Below are 22,007 nucleotides of genomic sequence, written 5' to 3'. Positions count from 1 at the left end.
AGGTCAACAGTAGATGAGATATTTGGTAGACTATTTTTCTATATTTACCCCTTGTCTTTTTTTAACTGTATATTTCATAATGTCTGGAAATACCTCGATGTCTTAATGAGTACGTTTGTGTTTAATAAAATAGAAACTCTCCTTAGCGGAAAACCAGTTGTAGAATGCGTCTGACTTCACACCGCTTTGTGTTTTGATCCAACACAAAAAAGGGTCCCGGGTTGAAAACATGTTCAGCATTTATAGTTCCGCTTTGTGAAACCTGCAGTGTCCTCTAATGTGTCCTTAATTTACTTATATTTGTCAATATGATATATGATAATATTATTATTATTATTATTATTATTATTATTATTATTATTATTATTATTATTATGTGTCTAGCTATATGTATATATGATATGATAACTATCAGTCTTATTTATTTGTAATGTTATTTCGTGAGTTCTGTTCAGTTTCCTGAGCGACAAATACACTTCATTCCCATCGTGCACCTCGCAGGGCGGAGTGGGTTTCCTTCCTTGTCAAGATGGCGGCTCCTTTGACACTACTTTTGATTGTAGCTGTTACCATCCGTGCAGCCCTGTACAGATCCAGTTTAGCGGACCTAATTTCGGAGAGAGTGGAGGTGGTGTCTCCGCTGACTGCCTGGAAGAGAGGTAAGCGGGCTCTAGCGACTTTTAGGGGTGTAATTCTCTTGCTGAGACGCCTCTCCGGTTGCTCCTCTCCTCGGCGCTGCTAGCCGGTGATTGAGTGAAGCCAGTAACCGGTTTAGCTACCAATAACCAGTATTTCCCGTTCATATTCAGAAACCGAACTTAGACGTTATTGAGGGGAATATAAGAGCTGCGAAGTGATTTTAATTATTCGCTTTTTAATGGACGTTCTTCATTATATTCACTTGTTCAAAGATGATGGTAACGCAAACAGCAGGAGATGAGAGGTGGAGGACCATCCTCATTTTAAAGTACTTACTTCACTCGAATACAGCATTATGAGAGGCTTTATAATGCCTATCTTTTAATATAGATCTTAACAATCTACTGTATATTGTACTGTGCTGTGTTTTTGCATTTATGAAAGCTGCCAGTAGCACCAAGTTTGTAATAAAATATTACATGCAACATTTATATTTTGTATAACAAAATTGCTTTATTTAAATAGCACCCTATATACATATACATGAGGTACAGTTCAAAGCGCTTCATAATAAAGTGAAGAACAGGCATACAAAAAGTGCGATACCACCAAGCAATCCAGTGTATAACAGATAAAAAAATTAAATACATTTTTTTTTTAAAACATGCAGCAAAAAGCAAGAGCAGGTAAATTAAAAACAATAAAATATGCTAAAATCAAATATTTTTACGTTGGAATGCACATATATATACATATCTAGCGTTTTGGCCTGTACAACTGTGGTGATCCCTTCATTAATTGTTTGTGAGGCATCTGTTTCAGGATGTTGCATCACTGTAGAAGGGCTGTGTGGCTGATTCTACAAGAGAAGATCCAATATAATGAAAGTGTGTTTTTGTGACATGTTGCTTTATTTCTCTGTTGTGTTGCAGTTATTGAAGGTTTGGCTCTGCTTGACTTGGGAGTCTCGCCGTACTCTGGAGATGTTTTCCATGAGGTGCACACGTATACTTATTTATAAATGGGTTTTCTTGTTTAATTGTTTGTTCTTCAAAATGTAGTAAAAAAGTGAACATGTCCACCCTTGCCTATGCTCTCTCCTAAATATCCTTTTCTTTTATCTTTAGACCCCACTCATCATTTACCTCTTTCACTTTTTGGTGGACTATGCAGAGATAACATTTATGGTGAGTGAAAAACAAATGATTAATTTTTTTCAAGGTAGCTTTAAGTATTTATAAGCCAAGGTCTATTTCAAACACAGTATGAATACCAATTACCTTTTCTCTAGATCTATCTTTTTTTTTCTGTAGGAATTTTCTGTAACATGAGCCATCATAGGAAAGCACTGCATTCTGCACAGTATTTTAATTTAAAATGCTCTTTCTGCCTCTAATGATTTGAAAAGGAAATACATTCTGGTATTTCTCCCTTCGCCATGAAGGAGGTTATGTTTTTGGTTCGTTTTCTCTGTCTGTCAGCAGGATTACAGGAAAATACTTGCTCAATATCCATGAAACTTGATGGAATTTTAAGCATGGGCAAAGAAATAACCCATTTGTTTTTTATAGTATCTGAAAAACAGTGCTGATACACTAATTATGATTCATTAATATTAACATTGTGAGATGGGAATTTGTGCTGCTTTCATGTTTTGTTGGAATAATTGGTCAAATGAGTTCCTGTCTGGGTCAATTCATGCAAGTGGACACAACAATGATATCAATTGTTTAGTTTTTGGAGCAATAAACGTCACCACTTTGTCGTTGCAGCGTCTACGTTATTTCCACTTAAGACATAGAGCTCATAAACACAATTCAAAAGAAAGACTTAATGGGACAATGCAGGAAGCACATGAATGCACCATTTGCCTTGGCAAAGATCTGAGTGCAGTTTGAGTGTTTTATATTTCAGATGATCATTCTGTCTTTCTGTTCCTGCAGTTGGCAGATGTGATCACCGCTGTGGCTCTCTACATGACAGTGAAGGAGTACAACAAGCAAGTGGTAAGAAAACCATAATGTCTTAAAAGAAATAGAGAACAATAATAAAGAATATAGAATTAATGTGAAATGTAATAAGAAATAAGTACAGTTTGTCAAAACTGATAGACTGAGTGGTATTATACAGTGTAATTAAACAAGGACCATGCTAAAAATACATTCATCTCAAAAAGAGAAGTGATGTCAGATTTAGCTTTTAGCTCATTTCCATCTGCAGTCCCTGATCAATGTGTGATTATTGATTTCAACGACATTCTCAGCCCTGCTATCCAACACCAAATACAGTGGAGCAAATAAGTATTTTATCCCCTCCGATTTGGTTAGTTTGCCCACGTACAAAGAAATGAACAGTCTGTCATTTTAATGGTAGGTTTATTTTCACAGTGAGAGACAGAATATAAAAAAAACAAAATCCAGAAATGTACATTAAAAAAAAGATATAAATTAATCTGCATTTAATCGGGGGAAATAAGTATTTGATCCCCTTGCAAAACATGCCGTAGTTCTTGGTGGAGAAAGCCTTGTTGGACAGCACAGAGGGCAGGTGTTTCTTGTAGTTGGTCACCAGGTTCACATCTCAGGAGGGATTTTGGTGCACTCCTCTCTTCAGATCCTCTCCACAACCTTAAGGTTTGTAGGCAGATGCCCAACAACTGGAAGCTTCAGCTCCCTCCAAAGATTTTCTCTGGGATATAGGTCGGTAGACGGGCTAGGCCCCTCCATCACCTTAATGGGCTTCTTCTGTAGCCACTCCTTAGTTGCCTTGGCCGTATGTTTTGGGTCATTGTCGTGCTGGAAGACCTATCCATGTTCCATTTTCAGTGTCCTGGCTGAAGGAAGGAGGTTATCAGCCACTATTTTATGGTACATGGTCCCCTCCATCATCCCCTCGATGCAGTGAATCGCCCTGTCCCCATAGCAGAGAAACCGCTGCGGTCGCTGCAGGATTTTAATCCATTACAGCAGAGTGTACCAATAGTTATTTTGGTGACTGTGGTCCCAGTTACCTTCAGATCATTAACAAGCCCCTCCTGTGTAGTTTTTGGCTGACCCCTCACCTTTCTCATGATCATTGAGGCCCCAAGAGGCGAGATCTTAGATGGTGGAGCCCCAGATTGAGGGCGATTGATGGTCATTTTGTGCTTCTTCCATCTTCTAATAATAAAACCAGTTGTCTCTTTCTCACCAAGCTGCCTGCTGCTGGTCTTGTCTTCTATTCCAGCCTTGTGCTGGTCTACAGTCTTGTCCCTGATGTCCTTAGACATTAGTTCCACCATGATCACAAGATGTCTTTGGTTTTCCCATTGTGGAGAGGTTGTAATCTGATTTATTGACTGTGGACAGTTGTCTTTTATCCAGGTAACATCAGGAGTACTTTCTTAAAGCGAGAGCACTTATTTAACCGGTCCTTGGGAGCCAGAATTCTTGTTGGTTGCAAAGGGATCAAAAACTTATTTCCCCCAATTAAACGCAAATCAATTTATATATATTTTTTATGTACATTTCTGGATTTATTTTTTTGATATTCTGTCTCTCACTGTTAAAATAAACCTACCATACAAAGTATAGACTTTTAATTTCTTTGTAAGTGGGCAAACTTGCAAAATCGGCAAGGGATCAAATACTTATTTCCTCCATGTTAGAAATATAATCTTGTTTCACTGCTACATGGCTTGTTATTTAAAAATGGATCTAACTGAAACTTTGATATACATTGTTTGTGTTTATTGGGTATTTTGTACCCAATTATTTTATTTACATATTTAATGCGCTGTTTCAGTTCAGAAAGCAGAAATATGCCTTGGAGGCCGATCGCTACCCTCTCGACTGTCTGGAGCTCATCAGAAGCCCCAAAGAAATGTTCTACATCCCTCTGAAAGTGGCCATGTTGTAAGTAACACACACCAACTAACAAACTAATCATCTACCGAAGCAGCAAACACCAACATATGTCAGACATCAGATTCTGTATGTAGCCCTTGAGCAAGGCACCGGACACCTCCAATCCCCCCTCCCCATTGCTCCCCGGGCGCTGCACAATAGCTGCCCACTGCACAAGGTCACTGTCGGATCAGGTGGTAAAGGGGCCTCTTCTTGTGTGCTGTGAGACAACGTCAGTGTTACATTTTGTTTATTTAAAGGATGCCCATCAGCTAAGGGAGCCAACCATATACAGTACATACAATTAAGTAAAATACACATGCACGTGTTATGTTTAAAAGCCAAATTCATATATGAAAAATGATCTCTCCTACTATTCAGTCCGTCATCTGCATGCCAATAAACGCCGATGCCTCTTCCTTTGAAAGCTGATTAGTTCTGACTGAACTAGCTAGTCCTTGGGAAGGGTACCTCAGTCTGGTCATTGCCGCCACATTTTGTAAACCGTGCCAAATGACAGCCTCACAGATCTGCTTTAGAAAATTTCAAAAAATTTAATAATTGCGCTTATTTTGACTGATATAGCAATTGCAATATGATTGATGATACTGGAAGTATTGATCGTTTTTATTCACAATTGTCCTCATCATGGAAAAACATATGAAATGTTTATAGTGTGTATTTACCGTACATACCTATAGCATCAGAAAAGTGCTCATTTAGTTTATCATCTCACTGTTTGTATTTCATTGTGTTGTATTCCTCGTAGTTACCTGTTGAACCCGTTCACCATCTTGTCCTGTGTTGCCAAGTCGACCTGCGGCCTGAACAACGCCGTCCTCTCCCTCTTCATCCTCTCCACAGTCAAAGGTATGAGTGGGATCCAAGTGTTCATCTTTAATTGAAACATGTTTCTGTATATTCACGCAGCTCACTGGGACGCCTTTTGTAGATGAAAGCCAAGAAAAAAATCAACCATGATTACTGCTCTCGTATTACAAATTGGCTTACATGGTATTTAAATATAGTTTTTTTCCAAACAGACAAATGAAGCCAAAATAACAAATTATCAACATACATACTGTAGAATACAAAACAATAGTAAACAAAGTTTACGAGCTATTATTGATATGTCTGAAAGCAGTTCACAATTTCAAGATATATCAAGAACGGACATTTCCTTGGCCACAACCTTTTTAAGATAATTAATAATAATAATAAAAAACTGGAGCCATCACTGTATTGTTATTTGAGTAATTTCTTTGTTTATAAATGGATAATTTGAACAGCTTTAACTGCCCAACTTGAAATGACTGTAACAATGAGACAGGATGGTGAGTGTTTTTCTGTTTGTGTTGCAGGAAATGTTTTGCTGAGTGCTATATTTCTGTCCTTGGCCACGTACCAGTCCATCTACCCTCTCACTCTGTGCGCCTCAGCGCTGCTCTATCTGATGCAGGTTTGTTTCTGAACACATGAATGTTTATAGTTTTAATCCTCCATCTTCTTAGTTTAAGGTGCATATTCTTAAATAATGACTAATTCCTCCTGTGCATGTCTAATAATCAATTCTATTACTTTTACTTTACTCTGATTTTATGTAATTTTTTGAATGCTTTTATTTTATCTTCATTTTATTAATTTTATTTTGCTGTTGTAGAATTTTTGTTTCACTCCCTCCCCATTCTTTGCTCTTTTTTCTTTAAAAATAAATATATTGAATAAAAACATCTTCCTTTATGCCTTTTTAATGAACATATTTCCATGTGTGTGCGTTTCCTCTAGCGTCAGTACATCCCAGTGAACTTCAGGCGTGTCAGCTTCTGGTGGTTCATCGTTCAGTATGCCTTCATGTACTTGGGCAGCCTCTTCGTCATCATCTGCCTCTCCTTCTTCCTGCTCGGCTCCTGGGACTTCCTGCCGTCCGTCTATGGCTTCATGTGAGTCATTATCAACATTAACAGGACACTAAATGTTTATATGATGCACAGACACTGAAATGCTTTGGAAAGTCTTCAAATGTTCTTCTTGTCCGAGAATGACTTTTTTTTTTAGCTCTTTTACTTCTTCTGGGGAAAAGAAGTTATTTATTTTACTGTTAAATGTCACTCTTGGTACATAATAGGCGTCACAAGTCTTGCAGGCACATTTTCTATTATCTTAAATATCCACTTTTAGTCGTGGCCCTGACCATGTGTTCCCCCTCCCTCCAGTCTCTCAGTTCCAGACCTGACCCCCAACATCGGCCTCTTCTGGTATTTCTTCGCCGAGATGTTTGAACACTTCCGGCTCTTCTTCTTATGCGTCTTCCAGATCAACGTCTTCTTCTACACCATCCCTCTGTCCATCAAACTCAAGTTAGAGCTCCGTCCTTTACAAGTTAAAAAAACGCTGCTGCTTGTCTTTTTCTATTTTTACTTAAATTCTCTTAAATGTGTTTCAGGGAGCATCCAGTGTTTCTGATCTTCATGCAGTTAGCTGTGATCTCCATCTTCAAGTCCTACCCCACTGTGGGAGACATCGCTCTCTACATGGCCTTCCTTCCTGTGTGGAGTCACCTGCACAGATGTGAGTAAATGAATACATTACTTCTTCAGCTAGTAATCAATTATTTTCCCCGCCTGGTTTTCACCTATGTTAGATTAAAGTTAACATGCTAACGTTTCACGTTGTATATTTCCCTTCTGTGGGACTAAAAAACGACAGTCGTTCTTCACATTGCATCGCTCCTAGAAGCAAGATACAAATGTGAAAACCTTGTAGTAAAAAAAATCAACTGAGCAATGCTTTCAATTCTGTGTTTGCTACATTAGTGCTAAATAACACATCTTTGCAATGAAATTAGACTTACGTAAAGCTAAAATTGGAGTAAAAACCATAGCTTTCTGCTCCTGTCCAGTCTTGAGGAACATCTTCCTGGTGTGCTGCGTGCTGCTCGCCTGTTCCGCTCTGTTCCCGGTTCTCTGGCACCTCTGGATCTACGCCGGCAGCGCAAACTCCAACTTCTACTACGCCATCACACTGCTGTTCAACGTGGCTCAGGTAGGACGGGAACAGCACGTTTTCTTTAGCTTCAGAGATGCTTGTTGGTAGGTGGATTTTTAACCTTAGGATGTAGACAGGCTAGCTTTTATTTCATGTTTAATGCCTTTGTGCTAAGCTTCTAACTGTGGGCTGCTCAAGCTACATGAAAAATACAGATGTCTGTAGATTTTTAAAGTTTTTTTCTTCTTGTCCTTGTACTTCTATTATTATTATTATTATTATAAATGACTGGTGTATATGTTACTTAATTGCGATAATAAACCTTATACTGGTGTTGGGAGACTTAAATCTGATTTTGTTTTTTCATTGTATAATTATTTGTGATTTAGTTACTACTTAAAAACGCTGAAGATTTCAAATATTGTTTTCATTCTCAGATTCTGCTGGTGTCAGATTATTTCTACGCCTTCTTGAGGAGAGAACACCATCTCAGCTATGGACTGTATCTGAAGAGGAAAGACGGCTCTGAGGCTACCTTAGTCCTTAAATAAAACACCCACACATAACTATACACACATTCACACACATCAACACCTGGCTGGCAGCCTCTACCAGGAAGGGAGGAACTGCTCGGGTCTCTTTCATCCTCAGAGGGAACAAACAAACTGCGGAAGATGAAAGCCTTTCAGAGCCACGCTCAGACTGAACCTTTGCACACATGCAGAAAGTGGTCTGGTACAACCTCATATGCAAAAAAGTCACAACATGTCACATGACTGAGATTCTGAGATGGGATGTAGAAATCTTGCTCCTGCCATGTGAGATAAACACCAACTAAACATCTCTTTACTGTTCCCCCTCTGGAGCGCTCTTATTTTGGAAGCTGCGCCCTGAGAGGATGACTTTTATTTTGAAGCCTTGAAGATTAATTCTTATTTTGAAACTACTGCAGCCCCATTTTGGACTGCTTTTTTTCTTTTGAATCAACAACTTTTTTTCTCCTGGAAGGAATGTTAATCTTGCTGCTGGGGATTTTATTTTTTGAAGCCTTGCTTTTCTTTAAATACTATAAAAAATGTGGGAATCTGCCTCTGTTTAGAAAATTCCTGATATTAAGCTCTCCCACATATATTTTCATTAGGTAAACTTGAGAATTGGTGTATACAAATGTCCATTTATCTCAGTTTTCCCACTTTTTTACAATCTTACAGCTGTCTTTCTTTTTACACATAGTCAACAAATGCAATATTATCAGTGTTGCATCTCGTCTCAAGTGAAAACTAACACTGGTACATCATGGTACATACAATTTAACACTCCTTTAACTGTTATGGCTTCAAAACAGAGATATTTGTTCAAATATGTTTTTTAAAAGTTCCTATTACCTGACAAAGACAACACTAAATGTGTTTTAACTACTTAATCTGGAAAAAAGAAAAACACTAATCTATATCGATTAGTAGATAAGCATTTACTCTATGAAAGGGTTAAAAGCTAAATCGGAAAAACTTCAGCTGTCTTGTTTTGATAACTAAAAGTTCCCTAAGAAATATTAGTTTACATTCATATAAGACAAAGAAAAGCATGAAATGTTCAATTGATAAGCTATAATAAGAGAATATTGGAATGGCTTCACTTATCTGAAATGATTAATTGAATGTTAGAATAGTTAATTTAGTTTGTATAATTTTTCTGTCAATTGATTACTTTGCTGTAAGTGAAACATTTTTGCGTTTAATAGAAGCTACTGGCAAACGTTTACTAAGTTTTTTCTTTACAGATTTAATTCCCACACCTTTAAAATAAGCCTTAACCTGCCTGGAAAAATTGTTGTAAAGATTGCTTTTATTTGAATGTCTACAGATGAATGTTTTCCTTTGATAATGGTGAAAATAGTGATATGTCACAACAAATCTCACATAAAAAGACCCACCCACATCATTTTTACGTCAACGGCTAAACACGAACAAAAACGTTTATTATTGTAAGCTTGTTTTCAAGTGAAATGAAGCTTGGTTTAACGTACAAGAACAAACATTTATAACTGTGAAACTCTCACACAGATACACGTTTTTTAAAACACTTTGATACCAGTGAGTGAAAAGTCATTTATGATATTTATTTATTTGATGCACTAAAACTTTGCAAATATATTTAATTTCTTTCCTTTGATTCTTTTTATTTTATTTGAAGAAAAAGGAGCTCTTCTGTTGTTTTGATACTGTATTTATATTATTGTTTTGTCACTTATATTAAAATGCAAGGTTTGAAAGGGGCTATGTTATATTTGATGAATGAGTGAATATTTCAGAAATAAGGATTATTAAATGGGAGGTGTTGCTAATTGGTATTTGGTCTCTTTAATTGTCAGTATTGATGTATGTGTCTGTTTCAAATATTTTTTAACTTGAAATTTTGATCACACAATTACAAATATTTAGTGAATAACAACACCAGTGGCATTTTATACCAAAATTAAAATGTGATAAATACCAGCCACATATCCGAGATTTAAACCAAAACAAAACATATCTTCTGTGAGTTCAAAATGTTTGTGGAGAGGAGTAGTTTTTAACATAGACTATACATACAGGTTTATACGTAATGTGAAATAACTCAACATCTACTGGACAGCATTAAGCTGCAGTTTTTCATGCTAAGTTAGCCAACATTTAAATGCATAGAGTTTGTATAATAAAGCATCTTTATAAGCAGGAGACACTGTTCTGTGATTCAATATTTGTTTTTAACAGAGAAAAAACAGCAGTAAAGTCTAGATTTTGTGATTACTGTAGTTTCGTTGCCATCCCTTTCAAGAGGCAATGAAACGGAATCGTACGCGGCCCAAATATTCCCGGGAAAAAAAGGCACATCACAAACTCCGCCCATGTTCTCATAAACTTTGGCCTAAAATGCTTTCTTTATCAGACATCATCCTCACCCGCCAAAACAAAGCTCACTGTTTGTTTGTCAAACCAAACGCCCTCTCTTTAAAGCCCACCCCTTAAAACAACTCGACCAATAAAGAGACAAAACGTCAGTGGTCATTTGAATATTCATTTATTTTCGCGGGCTTTGAGCGTCACATGGGCTTTTCGCGCGAAAACTGACTCCCGGCAGGAAGAAGAAGTTTCTTTTCAAGAGGCAGAGAGAGACAGTCGCGGAACAATGGCGGTGAGTTAAAATGAAGAAAAAAGCTCCGAAAACGACTCATTTTAGAGTGTCATGTCATTACTAAAGGAGCAAGAAGTTATATTAAACAGATTGAAGTCTTTTAGTTTGAGTTTTCTGATGTTAAAACGTTTGACATGTATACTTTTGTCTGCATCACAACAATGACAGAGATGCTAAGGGCTTCGGTTCGATCAGAAGACAGAATGAAATAACATTTTATATCCATGTATCTGAATGAATTTGAACTATATTCTATTCAGTCGCTTTTTCATTGTTGCTAATATGAACAATTATCTGTGAGTTAATGCAAATGACTGTTTCGATTGTCACCTTGCTGCTAATAGTAGACCTGCCATGCGGCTGTTCTTTTTGTCCCTGAAAATGTCAATAAAGAATGTCAGTTTAGCTGTCCATGGTTTATGGAGCAAACCTTACAGACAAAAAAGTTCGTTATTCTGTTAAGAGTAGCGGAAATAAGATGCATAATATCATGTTTTCTGCTAAAAGGTGTTGTAAAATAGAACATATCTATCACATTATGTGATGATTTATATCATGTATTGTTAAATTAGGCAAATTAATGATACATTTTTAGTACCCCATCTTTTATTATTCATTGTGCTTTTCTTTGTGATTGGGGTTTTTACCACATGGCTGCAAGGCATTATTTCCTTTATCTCTATCAGTTTTTATGACATAATTTTCTTGTTACATTATGAGAACAAAAACAACCCTAATATTTAACTAGGTAGTATGCTGCAACAACTTCTTGCAATTAGATTTTCTGTGGATTTTTGTCTTGTGTTAAGGTACATTTTATGGATATATTCAGTTAACGCAATCATTACAGAGACTACTAATTGAGCACAAAATGTTCAAATATAAAAGTGAGCGATGAACTTTAATGTATAAATGACAGCCAGTTTTAGACATGCATGCATAATTGCTTTGAAATAAACTACTAAATCAGTCCAGTCGGTATGGGGGAAAAATGGCTTGCACCATGCCAAAAACATTATTCAAATGTTTAGAATGCACCTTCTGCATTTGGAAATGCATCATTGGGAATGTCTGTTGTAAATGTACAAACTAAAATATTTTAATATATTAATCCCCTGGATTTCAGAAACTGTTAAACAATAAACTAACTACAGATGGAAGGTTAAATTCAGATGAGCTGATGTGTTAATACATGTAATGGGAAATTAGGTGTATGTCTCAGCTGTTAGGTTGCAATAATTAACACAATAGAGAAGAACACTAAAGGGGGGTGCGGTTAACAAAAATACTATAGATAGCAATAAATATTAAACATGATTTGAAATAACCAAATATGGCAATAGAAGCCAAGAAGAAACTCATTGAAGATACACTTTAAAGTGATGGTGCCCAGTAAAACCCTAATGTGTACTGGAAGTCGAGTATATATTCGCATCTATGTAGAGATAATAGTAGTCAGTCTCACCTGTTTTTAATTTGTGTTGTTAGGATTCCTCCGAGTCATACCACATGGCCACCAGCCCCAGCAGAGCCACTCGGAGAGGAGACATGACCTCCAGCCCGGGGCGAGATCTGCCACCCTTCGAGGACGAGTCTGAGGGGCTGCTGGGAGATGAACCACTTCCTTTAGAGGAGGAGGAAGATGGGGATGGAGAGGAGCTGATTGGGGACGGCATGGAGAGGTGAGGGGGAAGGACTTGATCAAATGGATTTGCTTTAATGTTTTTCCATTGTTTGATGATAACACGTTTTTGTTTTTCTGTTCAGGGATTACCGAGCCATCCCAGCGCTGGATCAGTACGAGGCGGAGGGTCTGGATCTGGAGGACGAGGATTTGTCGGAGCTGTCGCCCAGTGCCCGAGCCGCCGCTGAAGAGGCCATGAGGAGGAGGGACAGGGAGCCGGGCGCAAGTGGGAGGCTGAGGAGAGGACTGCTCTACGGTGAGAATAGAACGGATGTATGCTGAAATTAAAAACAAAACAGGACGTTCAGAAGTACTTTGAGTTGGTACATCATAAAGGAGTCAAATCTGAACATATAGGCATGAAGGTAAATACTTTAATGTGACTTGCACTTTCTGTGTATATCTTCATCTTATAAATATTAATGAGTAAATGCTCCTCATAACTTGTGGATCTGTACAAACAGGAGCTACTAATAGCTAATTTGGCATACTTAATGGGGCCAGCTTGCCAACATGTATACAAATATATAAGCTGGGAACAACAGTGCTCAAGATTTAGACTGCAACTGACGCCATGGCAACATCCCTGTAGAACTGTAGTTCCAAAATACTTAAAACATGATGATCCCCCAAAAAGGAAAGACTAATAGTAGTACATGCAAAGTAAGATTTTCATACTCAAAGCAGCAGACATATGTTAGGCAGAGCTGTTTTAAAGAGGTTCAGGGGTGTAAAGGAGGCAGAAGGGGATTGAGTGAATAACTTTATTTATTTGCGTCATGCAGACAGCGAAGATGAGGATGACGAACGCCCTGCAGCTCGGAGAAGGAGATTGGCTGAACGTGCAGCTGAAGGCATCGCAGAGGGAGAGGACGAGGAAATGATTGAGAGTATTGAGAACCTGGAGGACATGAAGGTTATAAAAGTTGCTGCTTAGAGTACAGATACATTGATGTAGAGTTCCCTGTCAGAAAGGGACAGCGTTTGTGTTCGAGGATCTGACGGTGTTTTCCCCGCTCTGCAGGGCCACACGGTGAGGGAGTGGGTATCCATGGCAGCTCCCAGGCTGGAGATCTACAACCGCTTCAAGAACTTCCTGCGGACCCACGTGGACGAGAACGGCCACAACGTGTTCAAGGAGAAGATCAGTGACATGTGCAAAGGTAGTGCATCTGTTTTCTAAAATATGTGTGTGTACGTACAGGCTGACAAATATGTAATGTTAAATGAATTTACTTCTGTTATTCCAGAGAACAAGGAGAGTCTGGTTGTAAACTATGAAGACCTGGCAGCCAGAGAGCACGTCCTGGCCTACTTCCTGCCAGAGGCTCCAACTGAGATGTTGAAAGTGAGTCCAACTTTATTATTTTGTTCATATTAAACTGTGACTCTGTTTATTTAAGGATGATATTTATTTTTGTGACTCCATTCAAATCATCAGTGTTTTAACCAACTGTCTTGTTGTCAGGTTTTTGATGAAGCAGGTAAAGAGGTGGTGCTGGCCATGTACCCCAAATACGACCGCATCGCCCACGAGATCCACGTCCGCATCTGCAACCTGCCGCTGGTGGAGGAGATCCGCTCACTCAGGTAATAACTCACTATCTACTTTGCATGTACAGTATCTGTCCTTTAACAGGGATGATTCCTCCCTTTCTAATTTACCTCTGAATGATTGGGGGGTAACATTTGGTCACGTGAGGATAAATATACGCATTGAATTTGAAATGATTAGATTACATGATGTTTTTTGGGTTAAGAAAAAAAGAAATGTTAGGATGATTAAGTTTATAATTCCCCAAAAATACTATAAAGGGTGTAGCAGCTCAAAAAAAATGTTAACAGCCAGAGGTTCTTCTGCAGGAGCCCAAACCATTTTGATATTTAAATGTTGTCCGTAGTTATATCAAATAGCACAGACGGCTGCATGGGATGCTACTGCGCGTTAAACCTTAAAATGAACGCTGGCATGAATACATGGATTTTTAACCTGGGAGGCCTATGACTCTGATGGAAGGGACAATTTGGAACCAGTTTTGATTCCTATGTAAAAGTGAGTGTAATCTATACAATATTGACTTACTATTTACTGTATACACAAACACTGCATACATCATCTACTGAGAGCACTGCAGACATCTGAATCAATACGAACAGATGGGATGTATGCAAATGACAAGGTGTACAGATAGAGTTTTAGAAAGAGCAGTAAACTAATTAAACCTCCTCTTCTTCTGTCCTCCGCAGGCAGCTCCACCTGAACCAGCTGATCCGGACCAGCGGCGTGGTGAGCAGCTGCACCAGCGTGCTCCCCCAGCTCGGCATGGTGAAGTACAACTGTAACAAGTGTAACTTCGTGCTGGGCCCCTTCTTCCAGTCCCAGAACCAGGAGGTGAAGCCGGGCTCCTGTCCCGAGTGTCAGTCCCTGGGGCCCTTCGAGATCAACATGGAGCAGGTGAGAGGCCCTGAGTGCTGGAAATGTTAAACGTTGTTCAGAGTAGACTTTATGCTCCATTTAAGAATAAAAAAAGGATAAATAACAAATAGAACAAATTATTTTTTGTAAATATAACAAGTTAAATTAAAACTGTCTAATGAATTTAAATAGAATCATTTTATTTTTTTAAAACAACAAGTTAAAGTAAGACTGTTTTTCTGGTTCATCCAATCTCTTTTTGTCTCAGTGAATTAACCAATCCTCTCCCTCCTGCAGACTGTGTACCAGAACTACCAGAGGATCACCATCCAGGAGAGTCCTGGGAAAGTGGCCGCCGGACGCCTCCCCCGCTCCAAAGACGCCATCCTGCTGGCCGACCTGGTGGACAACTGCAAGCCCGGAGACGAGATTGTGAGTTAAAAACCTTGCTAACGCTGTAGCCTTACACAATAACGCCTTTGAATCTTGAATTTATTTGCCTAAAAGATAATATCTGAATAGCATGTGTTTAAAGGTTCACCACAGTAACAATAAACCGTTTTCCTGCTCCTCAGGAACTGACGGGCATCTACCACAACAACTACGACGGCTCTCTGAACATGGCTAACGGCTTCCCGGTGTTCGCCACTGTGATCTTAGCCAATCACATCACTCGCAGAGACCAGGGCGTCGCTGTGGCTGAGCTCACCGACGAAGACGTGAAGGCCATCGTCGCCTTGTCCAAGGACGAGCGCATCGGGGAGAGGGTGAGGGAGGCACAAACACTCACACATTACAGCTTAATCAAATGGCTAAGGAAACTTCAGTCAGTACGCTTGACACATACCCTTCTCAAAGATCTAAATTAGGAAATAGTAGAACTATTAAGATTAATTCTGGCCCCGGCCGTGGCGCGACTGGCTGGGGCACCTGCACCGTACGCCGGCGACCCGGGTTCGATTCCCGACCCGTGGTCCTTTCCGGATCCCACCCCGACTCTCTCTCCCACTTTCCTGTCACTGTCCACTGTCCTATCCAATTAAAGGTAAAAAGCCCCCCAAAAATATCTTAAAATGACGATTAACTCTATGCATGAAGTAAAAACATATATATTTTAAGCCAAAGATAATGAAATGAACCCCAAGTTATTATGTTATGTTTTATGGTGAAAATCAAGTGAATACCAAACATTTATATTGGCCCAATTTAATGATGCACATTTTTATCAGCTGTGCCAACACAAAGGCCGGTTCAAACATTCGGTATGTCAATGTCCAGTTTTCTTTTCTCCAACTGTTTCCTGTACTGATGTCTGTTCCTCTCATGCCGCAGGTCTTTGCCAGCATGGCGCCGTCTATCTACGGTCACGAGGACATCAAGAGAGCCCTGGCCTTGTGTCTGTTTGGAGGAGAGCCCAAGAATCCAGGTGGGAAACACAAAGTGCGTGGAGACATCAATGTGCTTCTGTGTGGAGACCCGGGAACCGCCAAGTCCCAGTTCCTAAAGTACGTGGAGAAGGTGGCGAGTCGGGCGGTCTTCACCACGGGTCAGGGGGCATCCGCTGTCGGTCTGACCGCCTATGTGCAGAGACACCCCATCAGCCGCGAGTGGACGCTGGAGGCCGGAGCGCTGGTGCTGGCCGACCGTGGAGTCTGTCTGATCGACGAGTTCGACAAGGTGAGCTTGATGTATTACTGACACATTAGACAAAAAAAGGCTGAGAAAAAATAGCTATTTTATAATTTACCATCACTGTCCTACTTCTAAACAAATATTCTGTTAGGTGTCTGAATACTAAGCATCTAACCTCTGTCCTGCAGATGAACGATGCCGACAGGACGAGTATCCACGAGGCCATGGAGCAGCAGAGCATCTCCATCTCCAAGGCTGGCATCGTCACCTCGCTGCAAGCCCGGTGCACCATCATCGCCGCCTCCAACCCCATCGGTACGTGACGCGGTGTGGAATCTGTTTGTAATTAAGAAAACACGATGGGGAAATATGCGCTAACTGTGGATATTGCATCAGTTCATGATGCGAATTGAACATTGTTTGTGGTTTGGCAAAATGTATCAAAAGCAACATTAAAGGCTGATATTCAGTGAATATTATCAGTTCTTTCTGCTGGGATATTTATCTTTAAAATGAGATATGAAAATACTTACAGTATCCCCAAATTATGAATATGTATACTTGTTTCATATCACCTGATTTTTGTTTCTGAAAATACACATCCTTTATAAGCTGGAATATGCACATATTTGACATTTATGCTGCAAAAATGTGTGAATTGAATATTTGATGATCAATACAGACGCTATAAGATCGTTTTCTACAGCTGACTCAAACATCGGATGTCAAATTACGTTAAAATATGATCCTGTAGACTTATTAGTGTTTGCTCCCAGAGGAATTGAATAGTTATTAATCATGTACAGGATAAGGCTGGATTGTACGGTGTTTTGTTTTTATCATTGGCCCTACAATTCCTGTGTATGAAGCATAATAATGCATCCAGAAATATTTTTGTGCATGATTTTAACTCTGGTCTTGTGTACCTGCAGGCGGACGGTACGACCCCTCGCTGACCTTCTCAGAGAACGTGGACCTGACGGAGCCTATCGTGTCTCGTTTTGATGTCCTTTGTATCGTCCGAGACACCGTCGACCCCGTGCAGGTAAACATTCGCGCAACTTTTATTCAACTGTAACTCTTTTGGATTAATGAACACGACATGACATCACAAACAATGTTATACATTTTATTTAAACCGATGTTGGAAAGTCCCAAAAGTGTTAGATGTAAAGTGTGTTAATCAGTCCCCCTTCACTGTCAAATCAGGTAATAAATTAATCGTAATTTGGAATAGTCAAGTAGCTTATAATATGTAACATTTCCTTTTCATACCATACATAGTATTGTTTACTGGTTTTAATCACCTTTTTGGTTTGTTGCTGATAATTTCACCCCCTGTTAAAGGCTCCTGAGGGAAAGGATCAAAGTGACAAAACATTAGAGACTCATTTTCTTGATTGAAGACCCTAAGTGGCACATCAGGTATCAGGCACTCACTGCTCCTCCCCTCTTTTATGTGATTGCCTCTTCTCCCAACTAGGATGAGATGTTGGCACGTTTTGTCGTTGGCTCCCACATCAAGCATCACCCGAGCAACAAAGAATCGGGCGTGGCCTTGGAGGAAATGATCCTGCCCAACACGTCCGACGTGCCGCCCATTCCCCAGGAGCTCCTGAGGAAGTACATCATATACGCCAAGGAGCGGGTACGAAAAACCTCCAGTCTGCGCATACCAATTTATGTCTTCTGTGCTTTGGTAGTCATTATTCTGTAAATGCTATGGCAAAACAACTTATGGAACTTGCTGAGTAAATGTACGAGTCAAGTATGTCAGTGACCAGAGTGTACAACATCCTTACAATTTTCTACCAAGAATCAAAAATACTTCAAGTGTAGAGGAAGCAAATCTCTTACATATACAATTAAATGTATTGTTTTGTCTTTAGTTCAATAGCAGCTATAAGTGTTGCTACAATTTGCCTTCAATTATAATTTGTTATTTGTGTCTGCAGATTCATCCTAAACTGAACCAGATGGATCAGGACAAAGTGGCTCGCATCTACAGCGACCTGCGCAAAGAGTCCATGGTGAGTGCTCCAGACTCTAACACCTTTCACTGACAATAAAACAGGATTACAGTTACACATCTACAAAAGTAGGAGGTCAAATAATAACAGTTTTGTGTATATTATTGCACTTATCAGAACACTTCATTTATCCTGGGATAAGTTAGGATGTGTGATAGTTGCTCCATTTTTAGAATCGAATCAGATAAGTATCATAATACATATTTATATAAACACATGTTAAAGTAAGACTGTGCAATAAAATGATGAATTAAGGATATTCATTAAAATATAAAAAGTGAATGTAAAAATGCACATTGTACTGCAATATTTACAGTTATGTGTTATTATTTATTATTAAAATTAATGCTGATTTGCACATTTAGAAACAGTTTGGCTGCATCATTTGTTTATTAAAACGACTGTAGTCATGATCTTTTCCACTAAAAGCTGCTTTAATGGCCCGTTGGATTGTTATAATGAAACCTCCCGCTGGTTTAACAGGCGACGGGTAGCATCCCCATCACCGTGCGTCACATCGAGTCCATGATCCGCATGGCCGAGGCTCACGCCAAGATGCACCTGAGGGACTACGTGCTGGAGGACGACGTAAACATGGCCATCAGGGTGATGCTGGAGAGCTTCATCGACACGCAGAAGTTCAGTGTCATGAGGAGCATGAGGAAGGTGGGTGTGGCTGCTTAAACACGATCACAGAGAGGGTGCGCAGTGTGGAGTTTCTAACGTGGGTGGTGTCTTGTGTTTCCTTCCAGACGTTTGCTCGGTACCTAGCCTTCCGCAGGGACAACAACGAGCTGCTGCTCTTCATCCTCAAACAGCTGGTGGCCGAGCAGGTGGCCTACCAGAGGAACAGATACGGAGTCCAGAACGACACCATCGAGGTTGCAGAGAAAGACCTGCACGATAAGGTAACGGGGTGGGGGTTTCATTGTAAAAAATACAACATTTAAAATAAAGGATAAGAACTAGATTTTCTTCCTAAATCAATCCATTAAATATATATTTTTTTATTGACTTAGTTTGTTTGTAAGTGCTCTTGGTTCAAAATACAAATTCAAGAGGCTAAATAAACAAGACAAACGGGCCGTTTTAGTATGCCTAAGTTTAACAGAATGTAACATAATTCTCTCACTGCTGTGAAAACCTCTTCAAACAAATGTATTTATTAAAGTTTATCACTAAACTTAAATCTTGATCGTTATATCATCGTTATAATTGACCTTTGCCCCTTGAACGCACCATTTAAAAATATTTATTCTATGTTGCCTCCATTCACCAGCAGCTAGCATAAAGTCCCCTCCTGCTGTTTTCAACATGGATACACAATGTAAGAGGGAGGGGGATGTTTGTATTGACTTCACTGTGTCGCAAACAAATGTTCTATTGTCCCTAGAGTGCCAGTAGTCTTGAGCCCTGACTGTTCCATTTCCTACGCTATGTTTTACACGTTTTGGCATGTACTTGTTACCAAAGTATCAGTTGTTGTCGCCTGACGCTGATATACATTCGTTGGATGTTCGTGGGACTTCATAGCCAAAACTTGACACTTGTGACTTGCAAAACAGATTATTTCCCATCTCTGCTGTCCTCCATTGAGAAATAAATCCAAGCTCTAATCACCTGTCTTCCCTTCCTCCTCCTCCTCCCTCAGGCAAGACAGATCAACATCCACAACCTGACATCGTTCTATGACAGCGACATCTTCCGCTCCAACAAGTTCAGTCACGATGGAAAGAAGAAACTGATCCTGCAACAGTTCTAGGAGCCCGACTCCTCCTCATCAGTTGTGCTTCATAAACTCTATTTCAGGGCCCAAAAGGGGTAAAAACTAATCCTTGTTTCCTTAAGGTGTGGACTCCAGGGTTAGACTTTCTATGTCTGAATGGATGAAATTGTTCTGCTGGAGGAAGCAGGCGGTAGTAAGATGGTCAGAGAGGGTAAAATGCAGCAGTAACACTCCATAAACATGATGTTTTGGAGCTTTAAATGTTGTGTTGACCTGATTTGAATCTTAAAGTAGCATTGAGGAAAGAGGGGATGTTGAAGAAGATGGAGATGGACATTCAGAAAGTCACTTGTCACCACATGAAGAGTTTGGGTCCAAAATAAAAGCTATTTTTGTAAAACAACCCAAATGAAAGTTATTTGGAAAAAAAAAACCCTGTACATCAGAATATAGATAAATAACATAACTTAACTCTTCAGATCTTTCAGAAACAATCAGTGATGACATCACTCTTCCTCCTGCATTTTCCATCTTCCCGTCTCCTTAGCCGCCCTCAGGTAGGGCCCATTGTAAATAAATGTACATGTTTACGTCTGTTATTAAAAAAACAGGATTACTTGTTTCACTTGATTCCTCTCTGTTACGAGCTGCTGTTTAGACTCTCTGACACTTGCATTTCAAGCTTTTTTTGTTCGGTGTGTTCTGAGTTTGTTCATGTGAAGTGAATAAAATGGAAATGTTAAGCCTCCATACTTGGCAAAAGTGAAGATTTGGATATGTTGGAAATTGTAATAAATAACACACAAAGTGCTTAAAATAAATGTTGGATTGTAGGTTTTGATATTAAATATTTGTCCAACATTTTTCTTGTCACTGTCTCATTACTGAAGGATGGTTTGATTGATATCTGCAGTGTTTGGCCATTCATTTCTGCTGACTGGGTGAATTTACTGACTTCATGCAACATATTAAACGGCTAAATGTCTCGACTTATTAGAAAACTTGAATGCAGAATGTCTGTCCAAATTTCCATTCTAGTAAAAAAGTGTTGTTGCTTGATTTTTACAGAGGTTTTACTCGTTAAAGGATATTTTTAAACTTCAATTACTAAAGGTCTGAGTATATTTAATCCACTTGCTCTGATATATTTTGGAAGAAAGTGATAATTGAAATTCCTGAAAATCTGCCCAAAGGTTAAATGTATTTTTCTGAAGTAAAAGTAGTAACAACAGTATTTAGAAATGCTCCGTTACGAGTCGAGGTCCTGCATTAGGGAGAATGATTGATTCAGAACAATGGTTATCGAGTTGTAATTACTGAAGGTGCAAAATTGGCGTTTATCTTACTTTCATTGTGTACTGGTGGGTAGCTTTAGAATTTTTATTACAAGCCTGTATTTATGTCTAAGTACATTTCTTGAAATTATAATTTGTTATCAAATCACAATGACAAACTTTCTCGAAATGACTTAATATATTAAAAGTAGGTTTCTTGGTATTTTGGTGATACTAATTAATGATGTAATGACTTCTGTCCTAAGGCACTTTTAAAAAATGTTATTTTTAGAGTTTCTCACTTTAATGACTTCTCATGAAAAACATTAGCTGGCAGAAATTGGCTTCCAAATAAATGTCGAAATAATGATTTATTGTTATTAGCAGTTATTTGTTCGTAAAAAAAAAACATGTTTCTCTTAATATATGTATATCTTTTAAATTCCCCTGGTTAATTGTTATCAGTTCCATTACTCTATTCCATAAATAACCGTTTTCTGGTGTTTTTGGATTAAAGTGTAATGCAAAGCAATAATACTACTTTCCGAGGAGCACCTCAACGC

General features: G+C 39.0%; 2 protein-coding genes across 2 annotated transcripts; both read left to right on the top strand.

Annotated features, from left to right (window-relative positions):
• Nucleotides 1-513: 513 nt before the first annotated feature.
• Nucleotides 514-9,852, top strand: pigu (phosphatidylinositol glycan anchor biosynthesis, class U). The gene is made up of 12 exons (XM_063911908.1): nucleotides 514-659; nucleotides 1,572-1,636; nucleotides 1,767-1,826; nucleotides 2,583-2,645; nucleotides 4,423-4,532; nucleotides 5,293-5,393; nucleotides 5,885-5,982; nucleotides 6,309-6,463; nucleotides 6,737-6,880; nucleotides 6,967-7,091; nucleotides 7,423-7,565; nucleotides 7,946-9,852. Exons 1-12 carry the CDS (start codon nucleotides 530-532, stop codon nucleotides 8,057-8,059), a joined length of 1,308 nt encoding a protein of 435 aa, XP_063767978.1. The 5' UTR covers nucleotides 514-529; the 3' UTR covers nucleotides 8,060-9,852.
• Nucleotides 9,853-10,607: 755 nt separating this feature from the next.
• mcm2 (minichromosome maintenance complex component 2) lies at nucleotides 10,608-21,031 on the top strand. Its single transcript, XM_063910216.1, has 18 exons — nucleotides 10,608-10,682; nucleotides 12,171-12,364; nucleotides 12,450-12,622; nucleotides 13,152-13,282; nucleotides 13,391-13,529; nucleotides 13,617-13,714; nucleotides 13,835-13,956; nucleotides 14,614-14,821; nucleotides 15,080-15,214; nucleotides 15,358-15,549; nucleotides 16,115-16,459; nucleotides 16,603-16,729; nucleotides 17,347-17,459; nucleotides 17,898-18,062; nucleotides 18,370-18,444; nucleotides 18,928-19,110; nucleotides 19,197-19,352; nucleotides 20,096-21,031. The coding sequence occupies exons 1-18, from the start codon at nucleotides 10,677-10,679 to the stop codon at nucleotides 20,204-20,206; spliced, it is 2,673 nt and encodes an 890-aa protein (XP_063766286.1). The 5' UTR covers nucleotides 10,608-10,676; the 3' UTR covers nucleotides 20,207-21,031.
• Nucleotides 21,032-22,007: the final 976 nt, after the last annotated feature.

Source organism: Eleginops maclovinus, chromosome 20, assembly GCF_036324505.1.
Source record: "Eleginops maclovinus isolate JMC-PN-2008 ecotype Puerto Natales chromosome 20, JC_Emac_rtc_rv5, whole genome shotgun sequence".
Classification (NCBI taxonomy): Eukaryota; Metazoa; Chordata; class Actinopteri; order Perciformes; family Eleginopidae; genus Eleginops; species Eleginops maclovinus.
Note: the sequence above shows the minus strand (reverse complement) of the source record. Positions and strands in the feature narration are given on the sequence as shown.

Coding starts and splice junctions, on each gene's coding strand:
- mcm2 (XM_063910216.1), top strand. Junction 13,530..13,616: donor GATCAGTGACATGTGCAAAG/GTAGTGCATCTG, acceptor CTGTTATTCCAG/AGAACAAGGAGAGTCTGGTT. Junction 14,822..15,079: donor TCGAGATCAACATGGAGCAG/GTGAGAGGCCCT, acceptor TCCCTCCTGCAG/ACTGTGTACCAGAACTACCA.
- pigu (XM_063911908.1), top strand. CDS start 530: ATGGCGGCTCCTTTGACACTACTTTTGATTGTAGCTGTTACCATCCGT. Junction 6,881..6,966: donor CCTCTGTCCATCAAACTCAA/GTTAGAGCTCCG, acceptor AATGTGTTTCAG/GGAGCATCCAGTGTTTCTGA. Junction 7,566..7,945: donor TGCTGTTCAACGTGGCTCAG/GTAGGACGGGAA, acceptor TTTCATTCTCAG/ATTCTGCTGGTGTCAGATTA.